Source organism: Hyperoodon ampullatus, assembly GCF_949752795.1.
Source record: "Hyperoodon ampullatus genome assembly, chromosome: 8".
Taxonomy (NCBI): domain Eukaryota; kingdom Metazoa; phylum Chordata; class Mammalia; order Artiodactyla; family Ziphiidae; genus Hyperoodon; species Hyperoodon ampullatus.
Window position 1 is genome coordinate 83938988 of NC_136921.1, and position 14889 is coordinate 83953876.

General features: G+C 38.9%; 1 protein-coding gene across 2 annotated transcripts in view; it reads left to right on the top strand.

Moving 5' to 3' along the window:
• CERS6 (ceramide synthase 6) overlaps window positions 1-14889 on the top strand; it is a gene marked incomplete at both ends in the record, with an annotated part of 326214 nt that overhangs the window by 77300 nt on the left and 234025 nt on the right. For both annotated transcript variants that reach the window (XM_079710750.1, XM_079710751.1), the window contains one exon: window positions 12013-12118. In XM_079710750.1, coding sequence (XP_079566876.1) covers window positions 12013-12118 — 106 coding nt within the window. The remainder of the gene's footprint in view (window positions 1-12012; window positions 12119-14889) is intronic.

Genomic DNA, 14889 nt, shown 5'->3' on the forward strand with positions numbered 1-14889 from the left:
GAGAAGAATGCGGGATGACTTCATCAGTGTTTTCAAATATTTGAGGAGGTTATTGACTGTACCATTTCTCCAGAGGGCTGAGAAAAGAGGAAATGGGTTTATATTTCAGCTCGAAAGAATGATGCGGGAAGAACATTTTGAGTCAATCGTGATGAAAAACTAAACTAGGATACCAAGGGAAGATTTTTTTTTCTACTTTTTATTTTGAAATAATTATAGATTCACAGGAAATTGCAAAGAAATGTACAGGGAGGTTTCATGCTTGAAGGAAGTTTTTGAATGATCTCTCTAGAGAGAAAGTTTAGCTTGGAAAAAGGAGGCTGGACCAGGTGACATAGTAAGGTCTTAAATTTTCTAGCTCTTTCATGAATTTTTGCCATCCTTGTGTTCTTCCCATAAGTTTCCCACTACAGCTTACTGAGCAGCACAGACAAGAGGTCCTCCTAATGTGTGAAATGTATGCTCCTTGTAGTGAGAATTTAAGACTAGCCAGCACTTATTGAATATTTTCCAAATGTTGAATGCTGTCAGTCTTCACATGCATTCTGCAAAGTAGGTTTTATTGTCTCCATTTTAAAAATGTGGTAACTAGGGTTCAGAAATGTTAAAGAGCTTTCCAACATTCCAAGCTCAGAGCAGATTCACTTCGGATATGGGTTTGCTCTAAAGGAATTTTCCTTTCTACTCTACCTAGAAACAAATTCATATTTTTTTCCTAAGGAGAGAATTGTCTTCTGCCTGCCTGCTGCTCTGCATGCCATCTTCCCCTATCTCTATCCCTTTCCAGTTAGTCTCAAGATGCCAATGATTTAGAAATATTTCCCGACATGAACAGAGTGTAATTATGATTTTCATTATATAGATGAAGGAATAGAGAAGTTCTGTGGCATTTCCAGGCACAGGCAGAAGCAATTATTTTCTGGAGGCATCTCAAAACTCTCTTGGAGTATTTAGTTAATGGTGGTAACATTTTTCTTGAAGTGATTTCATGCCATTTCATATCTTCTCGTGTGCCATTGACTTGAACTTCATCCTTTTCTCTACTTGACAAGGTCCTGAAGTGGCATTTTATTTTTATTCTACGTACTGTTCTCTCCCTTGTCTCAGTCACAGCGGAGTCCTTTCCTTCAAGAGGTCCATGGAATTAGCTGAATTGCAGCTGTCGTAGCGCTTTCCGTGTTCAATTTTGGTGTCACTGAGGTTTTGAGTCTTACCTGGCATAGAGACCATTCAGTTCATCTCTATTTTTAAAGCTATTTATTTTTTATTTTTGGTGTTAAAAGTTTGCATCCTCATTTTAGGATGTTGAAAACCATAAGAAAGCATAAAAAAGAATGTTAAAGTAAGCCACAATCCTATTATCTGGCAATAGCATATCTTCAACTTCTTTTATGTGTTAGAGATTTATATGTATAGATAAGTAGTCAGCATATAAACATTATTGTACCTCTTATTTCTGAGCTTTTTTCCATGTTAGTAAATATTCAGTGAACACATGTAAAGGTTGTTTACCTTTAAAATAAATATAAAGCATACATATGCCCAAACTTAAATAATACAGAAAAGTATAAAATGCAAATTAAGCTTCCTAACCCCCCAAAATTATCACTGTTAACAATTTCTCACTGCTCTTCCTGAAAAAAGTGTTTTTTCTAAGTACACAAATGAGATATTATACTTGTTGTGCTGTATGTTGCCTTGTGCATTGACTATTACGTCTTGAAGCATAACAGATCTACCTCATTTTGTCTTATGGAATTCCATTGTATGGATATGCCATATTTCATATGGCTCCTTTTAATAAATATTTGTTTCCTGTCTTTTTTGTTACTTTAAGCAGTACTGCAATCAACTTTATTTTAAAAAATGCCAATATATCTGGAGGGTAAATTTCTAGGAGAAATATAACTAGTAATGCTCACAAGGGCTTAGGCCGTTTAACAATTTGCTAAATACTGGTAAATTGCCTTTCAAAGATTGCACCAGTTTAGACACCCACCAAGAGTTTACCAGAGTACCTGTTTCTTCTTACTCGTGCCAGTATTGGAATTTATCAAAATTTAAAAATTTTTGGCAAATGGTACAGTGATAATGGTACAGTGTTTTGATATCAGTTTTTTTTTTTTTACTTATCACTTTTTAAAATTAACATGGCTTTTCCAACATCTGGAAGCCACCTGCATTCCTTGGCTCGTAGCCTTTCCTCCACCTTCAAAACCAGCAGCATAGTATCTTCCAGCCTCTCTCCTCTCTGACCCCTGCTTCCGTCATCTTTTTCTCTCTGGCATTCTTGTTCTCCAAATCTTCGGCTATATGTCACATGATCAGCCTGAAGGGTATGAAATATTTATTTATTCTCACTGCCCAGATGATTTCATTAGTCTTATGGTTTTATGTGGCATCTGTAGGTTGATGACACCAAATTTGTATCTCTAGCCCAAACCTCTCCTGAACCCCAGACTACTCTATCCAACTGCCTACTTAGCATCTCCACGTATAAGCCTAATAGCTTATAAGCTTAACCTCACACTTACTAGCCCCAGACTAACTCTGTCCTTCCAAGGGCTCAGGGCAAAGACCTGTCAGCATCCTTTATTCCTCTCTTCCCGTCTCATCTCACGTTCAATCCAGTGCATGCTGTGAGCCCAGTGTTCAAGATAGTTTGAGGACTTGACCACAGCTCACCACCTCTTTTGCCACCACTCCCTTTGGGCCACTGTCATCTCTTGCCAGGACAACTGGAGCAACCCCCCAGTTGGCCTGGCTGCTCCCATTCTCGCTCCCCTTTAGTCAGTTCTCAAGAGAGGAATCAGTGATTCTGTTTAAATATAAATCACTCATTTAGGTTTTCTTCTCAGAGTCCTGCAGTGGCTTCCTGCCTCACTCATGGTAAAAACCGAAGTCCTTCATTTAGTGCACAAGGTACGATGATGTGGCTGCCTTGCTGCTCCGACCCTACCTTTCTCTTCTCGCTCTTCCTAACTCTGCTCTAGCCTCATTGGCCCTCTGGTTGTGTCTTCAACATCTCAGGCGTACTCCTTTCTCAGGCCCTTTGCTCTTAGCTGCTGTTCCTTCCAGAATGTTCTTCCTTCACTTCTCTTCCTACTTGATTTCCTTACCTTCTTAGGAATCTGCTCACTTTCTCAGGAGCCTTCCCTGACCAGTCCATTGAAAATTGCAACCTCACCTCAACCTTCTTAGCAGGCTTTATTTTTCTCTATAGTACTTTTCACTATCTTGCATCACATGCATCACTTTATTTTTCATCTCCCTTCTTCCCCACTGGAATGTAAATTCCATAAAAGCAGGGAATTTTGTTCACTGCTGCATCCCCAACAGCAGGGCTGACTCATCATAGGTACTCAGTGAGTCATTTGTTAGTGAATCATTAAGCTGTTTACCATTTTCTCTATTATAAAATGATGGTGAGTGAAAATCTTTCCATTTATGGCTTTTTTTCTTTGACAGATTTCCCTAGATAAATACCTGAAAGTGAGATTTCTGAGTGAAGGTGTATGACTATATCACATTATTTTAACAGTGCCTTTTTTTTTTTTTTTTTTTTTTTTTTTTTGCGGTACGCGGGCCTCCCACTGTTGTGGCCTCTCCCGTTGCGGAGCACAGGCTCCGGACGCGCAGGCTCAGCGGCCATGGCTCACAGGCCTATCCACTCCGCGGCATGTGGGATCTTCCCGGACCGGGGCACGAACCCGTGTCCCCTGCATCGGCAGGCGGACTCACAACCACTGCGCCACCAGGGAAGCCCAACAGTGCCTTTTTAATCAAGTTTTATTATTTTAGGGAAAGGAGAAAATGTTGTTTTTATTAATAGATTATGTTAGGATTGACCAGGTCTAAATCTTGTCTAAACTATTTAAGTGTTAACATCTTGAGATCCTTTAGCTTCTTTGAGATTTAGTTTATATTTCTGTAAAATGGGACTAAAATTTACTTCGAAGAGTTGTTGTTGGACTAAAAAAAAAAAAAAAGAGAATAAAACATTGCAAAGCACTTGACACTTAATAACTATCAATAAACATCAGTCTCCTGTCTCCATCCTGGCCGCCTTTCCACTAAATGTGGAAGCAGCTTTATCTTAGAATTGTAGAATACACAGTCCCACACATATACCTACTTTCCCAGGCACATGAACCCATGTGTATCTAAACATGCACCCACGTAGCTTTCAATATCCAATCTATACTGTTCTCATAAGTTTAAAGTTTGTAATACTTTCTGTGACTGTAGCCATGGGTACACCCATAACTGGTGAACGTTGGAGCCTGTGGAGGTGCTGATGGTCAAGCAATGAATTGAATCAGCCAACCCCTGTTCATTTCTTTTTTCTTGGACATTCACTTGTTCATACTTAGGTTTCTTTCCAGCACAGCCTGGGGTGGGACATATGTTATTTCTCATAATTGGGTTTAAGTATTTAATCTGTTATTAATTGGTTGTGATTAATTTCAGAGACCTTCTAAGTACTTTTGTATTTATCAATATATTTGCCATTTCTGATGTTCTTCATTTTTTCCTGAGATCTAAGCTTCCCTCTGATTTTGCTTCCTTTCAGCCTAAAGAACTCTCTCTAGTATTATTGAAGTGGGGGTCTGGTGGCAGACAAATTCCCTTTGTTTTCCTGTCACCTTCATTCTTTGAAGAAAAATTTTGCTGGACATAGAATTTTGGGGTGACAATTTTTTTGGTTTTGATTTTGCTACCAGCACTTTAAAGGTGTTGTTTCACTGTCATTGAACCTCTGTGATGTCTGATAAGAAGTCCTTTGCTTTTCAAATTATTGTTCCCTGTGTATAATGTGCCATTTTGTCTGGTGACTTTAAATATTTTCTCTTTATCTTTGGTTTTCATCAGTTTGACTGTGATCTTGTCTAGATTTTCCTTTTTTTGGAACTTATCTATTTTGGGGATTCTTGAGCTTCTTAAATCTATATATTTATGTCTTTTATCAGACTTGGGAAGTTATAGACTATTATTTCTTTCTTTTTTTTTTTTTTTTTTAGATATTGGGGGTAGGAGTTTATTAATTTATTTTTGCTGTGTTGGGTCTTCGTTTCTGTGCAAGGGCTTTCTCTAGTTGTGGCAAGCGGGGGCCACTCTTCTTCGCAGTGCACGGGCCTCTCACTATCGCAGCCTCTCTTATTGCGGAGCACAGGCTCCAGACGCGCAGGCTCAGCAGTTGTGGCTCACGGGCCTAGTTGCTCCGTGGCATGTGGGATCCTCCCAGCCCAGGGCTCGAACCCATGTCCCCTGCATTAGCAGGCAGATTCTCAACCACTGCGCCACCAGGGAAGCCCCCTATAGACTATTATTTCTTTCTATTACTAATATTTTCTTCTTCTTCCCCAGTCTGCCTCCTTTTTTCCTGGAACTCCAATTACCCATATGTTAGCCTTTTTGAAATTGTTCCACAGTGTGTATTTCTTTATTTTGTCATTTTTTTTCTTTCTCTGTCTCAGATTGCATTATTTCCATTGCCCTATCTTCAGGTTCACTGAATGTCTTTGCATGTCTTTACCCCTAAAATTGGGCCATATTTTCCTTGCTCTCTGTCAACATATTAGATTGTATCCTGGACATTTTGAGAGTTATGTTGTAGAGATTCTGGATTTTTTTACATTGCTCTGAAGAGTGTTGAGATGTCTTGTGTTAACAAGCAATTTACTCAGTTAGATTCAAATTGTAGCCTGTCAGGCCTGCAGTGGACCATGGCTTCAATCTCCATTCAGTTCTTTAAACCTCAGCTCCTACCTGCTTTCAGTTTACCTTGTACATATGTGGTTTGGGGTCAGCCAGAACTTCATTTATATGCAGAATTAGAGGTTGGCTTTTTTCTTTTGTGGTTCTCTAGCCACTCTCTGATTTCCCCAGGCTCTTTTCCTGGTCCCTGCAGCTAGACAAGAGAGTGTGTTTTCCTGTCAAACTTTATCTGCTGCTGTGATTGATCTCAGAGCCGAGCTGCAAACTAAATATATAAATAAGTAAACGGGAGCTTGTTCTCTGCTGGTTTCCTGCTCCAGCTTTTTACTCCCCTCCAAAGTCTACTTGCTTTTATTCCATCTCCAGAGCCCTCAAGTAGTTTGGTTTTGTTTTTAGGGGCTTGGCCTGTTTTGCAGAGTTTTTAAGGATGAAAAATCGATTTATTGGGAGCTCACTTCTCTATGTCAAAAACAGAATGCTTCTTTTAAGTATTTTTTAATCAAAATCTTTCCTGAGATAGCGGTAGATTCACATGCAGTTGTAAGAAAGAATACACTGAGAGCTCATGCTCCCTTCCCTACCTTCCCCCAATGGTAACCTTTTGTAAAACTATAGTATGACATCACTAGCAGGATATTGACATTGATACAATCTGTTAAGATTACACAGATTTCCCCAGTTGTATATTGTGTGTGTGTGATTTAATTCTGTACAGTTTTTATCACATGTGTAGGTCTTTGTGTCCACCACCACAGCCATCCAACTACTTTGAAAAGTGTAGGAAATGCTAGAGTCGGGAAGGACTAAGTCTCTGGCCATGCTCCCCACTGAAGATGATTACATAGTATTAAGTGATTAGAACTGACGTGTACCCTGTAAACAAATTTTTTTTGGATTACTCTCTTTTTCCATAGTGTAAAGGTGTTTGAGTGCAAGAATCACTTCGTGTTTTGTGTATACCTTTAAGCACACCACAGCCCAGAGCTTACCTTGGTGCTCTGTGTAGAGACATTCAATTCATGTTTATAATACAAATACATGTTGTTAAATAGAACTAAAAAGTAGGAATGTCTTAGGTGTTTTCTCTGCTTTTACATTGAGACTAGTATTTTTCAAAGCTTACATCCTTATTATATTTACTTTCAAATATGTTATACTACATGAAAGTACTTCATAGATGTTTGATCTTTTGAAGAACGTGTTGCTGCCTTTGATTTAAAAAGTAATTAGGTGAACATTTCCTGGTAGAGGCAATCATAAAAGTTCAAAAGTACATATTCCCTTTCAACTATTATATTTGTAGGTACTCTACCCCACCCTCTGTCTATCTCATTCTGTTTCTCTCTCTCCTACGACAGCCCTTGTGAAAGACAGTTTTTGTGACCTTACTTCTGTTAGAGCTAGCACTGGAGAAGAAAAAAAATCCAGCGTTTCTCTAATGGACTATGACAGTAGGTGTTAAAATTACAGTAGTTTTGTCATGAGTTTTATTTGGTGTCTAATATGCTCTCTTTTAAAAAAAATGCCAGCAGTGATACACAAATTCTTTGGAGAATAAACAAATAAAATTTTTATTTTCATATAATCTTATATAAGATATATATCATATATTATGTATATATATCATATAATACTTTTAGGAAGATAAAAATTATATCTTCTTTCTTCTCTCATTTGGGATTTGAAATTAATGTTTTCTGCCTCTCTTGTGAAATTTTTTTTTATTAATTTGTATTGGAGTATGGTTGCTTTGCAATGTCGTGTTAGCCTCCACTGTACAACAGAATGAATCAGCCATCCTCACACAGATATCCCTTCCCTTTTGTACTTCCCTCCCATTTAGGTTACCACAGTGCATTAGGTAGAGTTCCCTGTGCTGTACAGTATGAAGTTTTTTAAATCTTGGAAATTAAGTGTTTGGCTGTCTGTGCTAGATAAGTTGAAAAGACAATGCCTAGTGAGAGGTTGGTAGGGCTGCTATGACATTATAGGGACAATGGAAATTATAGAAACAGCTTCTTGAGTTTGAGTGGTTAGTCTCCTACCCTCTGAGTCCCAAATGAGGACCCTGAGTAGATGTGGGTATTTAAGGGTGTTAAAATGCACAACCCCTATGAGAAAGAAGAGGACGGGTACCTGCCATTGTATTTTAGCTGATTTGTTCATTCATTCATTAAGTATTCATTGAGTGCCCACAGTATGCCAGGCATTTCATAAAAATATTCTGTGGCATAGTAACTTCTTTCAAAGGATTGAAGTGGTTTGATTTATTGTACATACCCATCATGGACCATTTAAACTGTAGAAATCTTCAACCTGTACATTGAGTTAAATTCTGTTAAATTTGTCTGTCACTCCTCACACCCCACCCCACTCCTCAAATCCTCAGAACTGGGGACTTAGCTTGGCCAGTACATTCAGATGGGGAGCTGATGATAACATTGACCTTCCTGGGAAAGAAGTATCCTGTCCCCTGCTTCCCTTGCCCTGGAGGCAGAGGATACTTGCCTCTCTGACCCTCTCTGCAAAGTGCGGGTGGTGATAATCCTGCCTCATCTGGTTGAGGGAGAGTAAATGGGTTTGTGTGTTAGGGTCCCCTGGAGATGGGAAGTGTCATTAAGGTCATTCCAGCCTCCATGAAAGAGACCACACACACAGGGAAGAGGGACACACGTATACATAGCAACTCTTCCTGTTATAAGTGTGGGCACACCACCCTATAGGGTCATGGAGATTGATGGGAGAGCTGGGGAGGTTTGGGTCCTGAGAGAAGGCCAGGTGTGGATGGGCTCAGAACCTGAAGGCATTGCTGGTGTGGACTCAGTGTGGACTTATGCCAGGTCTGAGGCTTGATGATGGGGCTTGCTACAATTTATTGCCCAAATGGGGAACACTTAAATTATTGTGGCAGAATAGCAAGCAGGGATGCTTTTGTCAGTAAAGGTGGTACCATTAATAATGATGCTGGGACAAGCAGGCTGTGAGGGTAAACTGAGGTAAGTGGTTACTCTACCTGATGACCCTTGTGTTTTTCAGTTTCCTGTCTTGGTTTCTGGTCTCTTCTTTTTCGCTTGGTACTTTCAGAGCTTGTTGAAGGTGCATGGCTTGACACAACATAGCTGAAGCTTAGTGTGTTGCTGGACCCAGAGAGTCACGGTGTGTAAATGCTGTGGTGTGAAACCATACACATGGCTCCCATCAAAGATTTTAGACAAAGAGACCATGTAACATGGTGTTTTAACATATACATGTGTTTGTATATACACACAACTTATGTACCTATGTAATTATTATAATTTTTTACATATGAGGACATTGGACACAGAGAGATTAATTTCTGAAGCTAAGGCTCTGTAGCCAGACAGTAGCAGAGATAATTCCCACCTATCCTTTAGACACTGCTTAAAAAATATGTTTACAGAGCATCATATATATTTGATAATTTTGATTATCAAAACTTCATAAGCTTGATGACCAAGGGGTATGCCTTCTTCAAGATGCTGTTGTTATTAGTGCTGGAAATTTAGAGAAGAGTTTCAAAAAAGTGGTTTGAAGTTTAAAAGAGGAGGAGTGAGGTGTAAAACCTTATATTGTATAACATACTAAAAGAACCTTTTTGAATGCTTTTGTATGTTACTGGGAGATGATAGCAAAGGTGAGGAAGTTGTTTTGAAGAGATTCTGTTGAGTGAATTTCTTGACTCTCCTAGCGTCTGCCCGTGCATTGTTGTGGGACACAGAGAGATGGTCTGTTTACTTGTCAACAGTACTCACAACAATGACAGCAACAGTGAAAACACATTTACAGAAGATAGCCAGTTGATCAGATTTCTTGACCCTGTCCTGTGTATGCCTGGCATTGTCATGGCATATTCAGAGATGATGTGATCAGCCTTTGCATTTAGACTCTTCGCTCTTTAGAAGAAGAAAGCAGACCATGTAATAGAACAGGAGGTTGTTACAAGGATGATGATGCCAAATTCCAAAAGGGAATTTGAATACGGTGTTTCAGAAGTTATGGGAATTGGGAAGATGAGGGAGGGCTGGGGAGAAATCCAACAGGGAAAAGTAGAAGGCAACCATTGCAGGTGTTGATTTTGGCTTTTATACCAAGCTAATTTTGCTATTTTACCTTTTTAAAAAAACTTTTGCTGATCTCATGTCTTTTCACACCCTACATTATACCTTATGATGAAGAGGCAGATAACCGTGAAGCAGGAAACTTTGTCAAGGGAACAAGTTCTGGACAGTCTTCTGGTCATTGCCCATCAAACTTTATTTCTTTCCACTAGCTACGTCCATAGCTCCACGATTACTGTTTATAGTGAAGACCCAAAGTTATTTAAAAAAATACTACACTTCTCTTTAAGAAGGTAGGGGCATAGGTAACATGTTTTAGAAAATTTTATGTTACAAAGAACGGAGAATGCAAAAGTTTAGGAAAATTCCAGTTTCTAGATTTACATACTAGGAAAGGGTGGTTATTCTTCCTAACTTCGTCCCAGAGAGCCCAGTGAAACAGGATTTATATTGCATTTTTGTGTGTATCTTTCCTGGTTTAGGCTTGCACGTATAGTACTCCATTCTCCTGTTGGAATACATTTTTTTATTTTTGTCTTTTTATTTTTTTATTTTTTTACGCGGGCCTCTCACTGTTGTGGCCTCTCCCACTGCGGAGCACAGGCTCCGGACACGCAGGTTCTGGATGAGCAGGCTCAGCGGCCATGGCTCATGGGCCCAGCCGCTCTGCGGCATGTGGGATCTTCCCGGACCGGGGCACGAACCCGTGTCCCCTGCATCGGCAGGCGGACTCCCAACCACTGTGCCACCAGGGAAGCCCTGGAATACATTTTTTTTTTTTGTCTTTTACTTGAAATAGGACCCAGTGGGATATTATGTGTTACCATGTATGTAAACATCATTAGTCCCCCTTAAAAAAAATTCCTCCCTTGTCTACTGTTCTTTAACTCATTCATTATTATTAAAGAAGCTTCATCTAAGATTTACTTATGATCTGTTTTGTATATATGTATTTTTAATATATTTGTTTTTATTTATTTATTTTTGGCTGCGTTGGGCCTTTGTTGCTATGCATGGGCTTTCTCTAGTTGCGGCGAGCGGGGGCTACTCTTCGTTGTGGTGTGTGGGCTTCTCATTGCGGTGGCTTCTCTTGTTGCGGATCATGGGCTCTAGGTGCGCGGGCTTCAGTAGATGTGGCGCACATGCTTAGTTGCTCCATGGCATGTGGGATCTTCCCGGACCAGAGCTCGAACCCGTGTCCCCTGCATTGGCAGGCGGATTCTTAACCACTGCACCACTGGGGAAGCCCCTGTTTTGTATATTTATCAGTTGCTTTTGGCCAACATTAAATTAATTTGGATCATACTTTCATATGTTATTATATTATTTGTATTTATAGAAAAAGTTAAATGTCACTACTAGAAAGGAACATGTATCGCACCTTATTTCTGGACCATTTAGTCTAAAACAACTCTAACGCTTTTCTTTTTAAAAAAGTTTTAGAAACATCGTCATACTTTTGGGGCCCCATGCCCTCTGCCTGCATTCCTCCCATGCCTCGTTCATACATCAAACACAGCCAGAAATGCAGCTGAGTCTTCCTGTTGTTCTTGACCTAATCATTAGCTTACAATAAAAACGGTGTAGCTGATGCTTATAATCATTTCAGACTTTTCAGCTTGGCTGGGACATCATGCTGTTTGACACCTTTTATGATTGTTTATGAGAAAGAAGCAAATAAGCATAGAGAATTTTAAGACGTCCTAAGGAATTGGGGCTGAACATAGCACACTTTGATCATAGAGACAAAAATGGTGAATTTTTGGACTAGGGTTGATCAAAAGCATACCTTCTGTATGTATAATCAGATGGTTAGTAAACACTTTCTCATAGAAAAAATATAACATGATTTGTTAGTAAGAAGAATATAAATTGTCATTTCAAAATCATGGTTTTTTGGTTTATGTATCTCACGCAGATTTATATTTGTCATTTGATAGTCTTTCTATCTGTTCAGTCTCATTAGAACTTGAGTATCAGGAGGTTTCAATATTTTAAAAGTTTTTTTTTTTTTTACTGTTACTGCTGGGAGATTAAAGGAGGAAAAAAAAAAGTTAAATCTGCTTTAAACGTACTGACATATGAATGTTGACAATGTCTACCCATAAAATCCTATCAACACTTTATTGGGACAGTTGAGTAATGTTTAACTGATGACATTAAGAACATCTATAGAGAGAATAACTTGTGTCTTTTCTTTTTTTTTTTTTTTTAGATTTGTAGCCAAACCATGTGCCATAGCCCTCAACATTCAGGCCAATGGACCACAAATTGCCCAGCCAAATGCCATTCTGGAAAAGGTTTTTACTGCAATTACAAAGGTATGATTGTCCTTTTCTGGGATATGAATTGTCATGACCACTGTTCTCAATCTGAAATCATTCAGTTCCTTCTCTCTTGGGTTTGAGAACTAACATTTGACTAGCCTCATGTGTGAAAGTGTCCTCTTGGAAAGCACACAGGCATTGTGACTAGACCAAAAAGCGTAGAAGCCAAAATACACGTGGGTGTGTTTGAGACCTGATTGTTGACTCCCAAGGTGATGTGAGAAGCTTGTCTGTGAAGCACAGTCTAGATTAGATGGTGGTTGGTCTAATTCTGTGCCTCTTGATCTCACATGACATGAAGCAGTATGTATGAATAACAGTTGGATGGGACTTTGGGGAGAGCTGAGGAATATAATTAATGTATTGTGAGAAAAAGCGCCTGTTTGCTTATAACATAGTCCATATGTTCTAGCAGTTGTGATATACAGGCAGGTGAACAAAAGGGAATAATGGAAGGAGAGAAGAGCTTCAATATGAAGACATGAGGAGCAAGGGTCAGGAGAATTATAAAGTACAGATTCATTGTAAAGAAAACGGGAGGGGAGATGATCGCTCTGGTGAGAGTTAAAGTCCAAACCAGGAGTGGGAAGAGGAGGCAGGGAGAAGATAGAGGGAAAGATTGCCATCCACTGCCAGCTGGTATTTCCTTAAGAACAAAAGGGGGAGGAAGACAGAAGTCAGAAACCCTCAAGCTAAGACCATAAAAAATTAAGCAAATCACAGCATCCAAAAAGCTGATTCTTACTCATATCTCTCTCTTGTCTTACTCTTTCGTGAACAAGAAAGAAGAAAAGGAGCATAACATAACAGTCTATGAGAAGTATCGTGTGTTTGTATATGAAATAGTTCCTTTTCCCACTTTCATTTTTCTGGGAGAATTACTCAGGCTTCTAAGATGTGATTTGGCCATGTTAAGCAAATTTTATTCCGTTTTTGGTATTTGTATTGCTAACATTTTGGCCATGTTAAGCAAATTTTATTCAGTTTTTGGTATTTGTATTGCTAACACTTGTATTGCTTCTCTCTTGTCTTAAAACTATTAATTCAAATATTCAAACATGTTTGTTTATTTTATGGTCTTCACTTCTGCCAGGATTCTCTAGAGTTTCCCCGTCTGTTCTTTTAAAAATGGTATTTTTCCTGGAAAAGTGGAAGAAAGCACCTGTTGTTCTTAACATCTCTGATAGGAAGAAGAGTAGAATAAATGGAATTTTAGGAAAAAGAGTAGAATAAATGGAATTTTAGTTTTGTGGGATTTTATTTATTTTAATTTTTATTTTTTGGGGGGGTTATAACATCTTTTTTTTAAATATCTTTATTGGAGTATAATTGCCTTACAATGGCGTGTTAGTTTCTGCTTTATAACAAAGTGAATCAGTTATACATATACATATATTCCCATATCTCTTCCCTCTTGAGTCTCCCTCCCTCCCACCCTCCCTATCCCACCCCTCTAGGTGGTCACAAAGCACCTAGCTGATCTCCCTGTGCTATGCGGCTGCTTCCCACTAGCTATCTATTTTACGTTTGGTAGTGTATATATGTCCATGCCACTCTCTCACTTTGTCCCAGCTTACCCTTCCCCCTCCCCATATCCTCAAGTCCATTCTCTAGTAGGTCTGTGTCTTTATTTCCGTCTTGCACCTAGGTTCTTCATGACCTTTTTTTTCTTAGATTCCATATATATGTGTTAGCATACGGTATTTGTTTTTCTCTTTCTGACTTACTTCACTCTGTATGACAGACTCTAGGTCCATCCACCTCACTACAAATAACTCAATTTTGTTTCTTTTTATGGTGGAGTAATAGTCCATTGTATATATGTGCCACATCTTCTTTAACCATTCATCTGTCGATGGACACTTAGGTTGCTTCCATGTCCTGGCTATTGTAAATAGAGCTGCAATGAACATTTTGGTACATGACTCTTTTTGAATTATGGTTTTCTCAGGGTATATGCCCAGTAGTGGGATTGCTGGGTCGTATGGTAGTTCTATTTTTAGTTTTTTAAGGAACCTCCATACTGTTCTCCATAGTGGCTGTATCCATTTACATTCCCACCAACAGTGTAAGAGGGTTCCCTTTTCTCCACACCCTCCCCAGCATTTATTGTTTCTAGATTTTTTGACGATGGCCATTCTGACTGGTGTGAGATGATATCTCATTGTAGTTTTGATTTGCATTTCTCTAATGATTAATGATGTTGAGCATCCTTTCATGTGTTTGTTGGCAGTCTGTATATCTTCTTTGGAGAAATGTCTATTTAGGTCTTCAGCCCATTTTTGGATTGGGTTGTTTGTTTTTTTGATATTGAGCTGCATGAGCTGCTTGTAAATTTTGGAGATGAATCCTTTGTCAGTTGCTTTATTTGCAAATACTGTCTCCCATTCTGAGGGTTGTCTTTTCATCTTGTTTATGGTTTCCTTTGCTGTGCAAAAGCTTTTAAGTTTCATTAGGTCCCATTTGTTTATTTTTGTTTTTATTTCCATTTTTCTAGGAGGTGGGTCAAAAAGGATCTTGCTGTGATTTATGTCATAGAGTGTTCTGCCTATGTTTTCCTCTAAGAGTTTGATAGTGTCTGGCCTTACACTTAGGTCTTTAATCCATTTTGAGTTTATTTTTGTGTATGGTGTTAGGGAGTGTTCTAATTTCATACTTTTATATGTACCTGTCCAGTTTTCCCAGCACCACTTATTGAAGAGGCTGTCTTTTCTCCACTGTATATTCTTGCCTCCTTTATCAAAGATAAGGTGACCATATGTGCG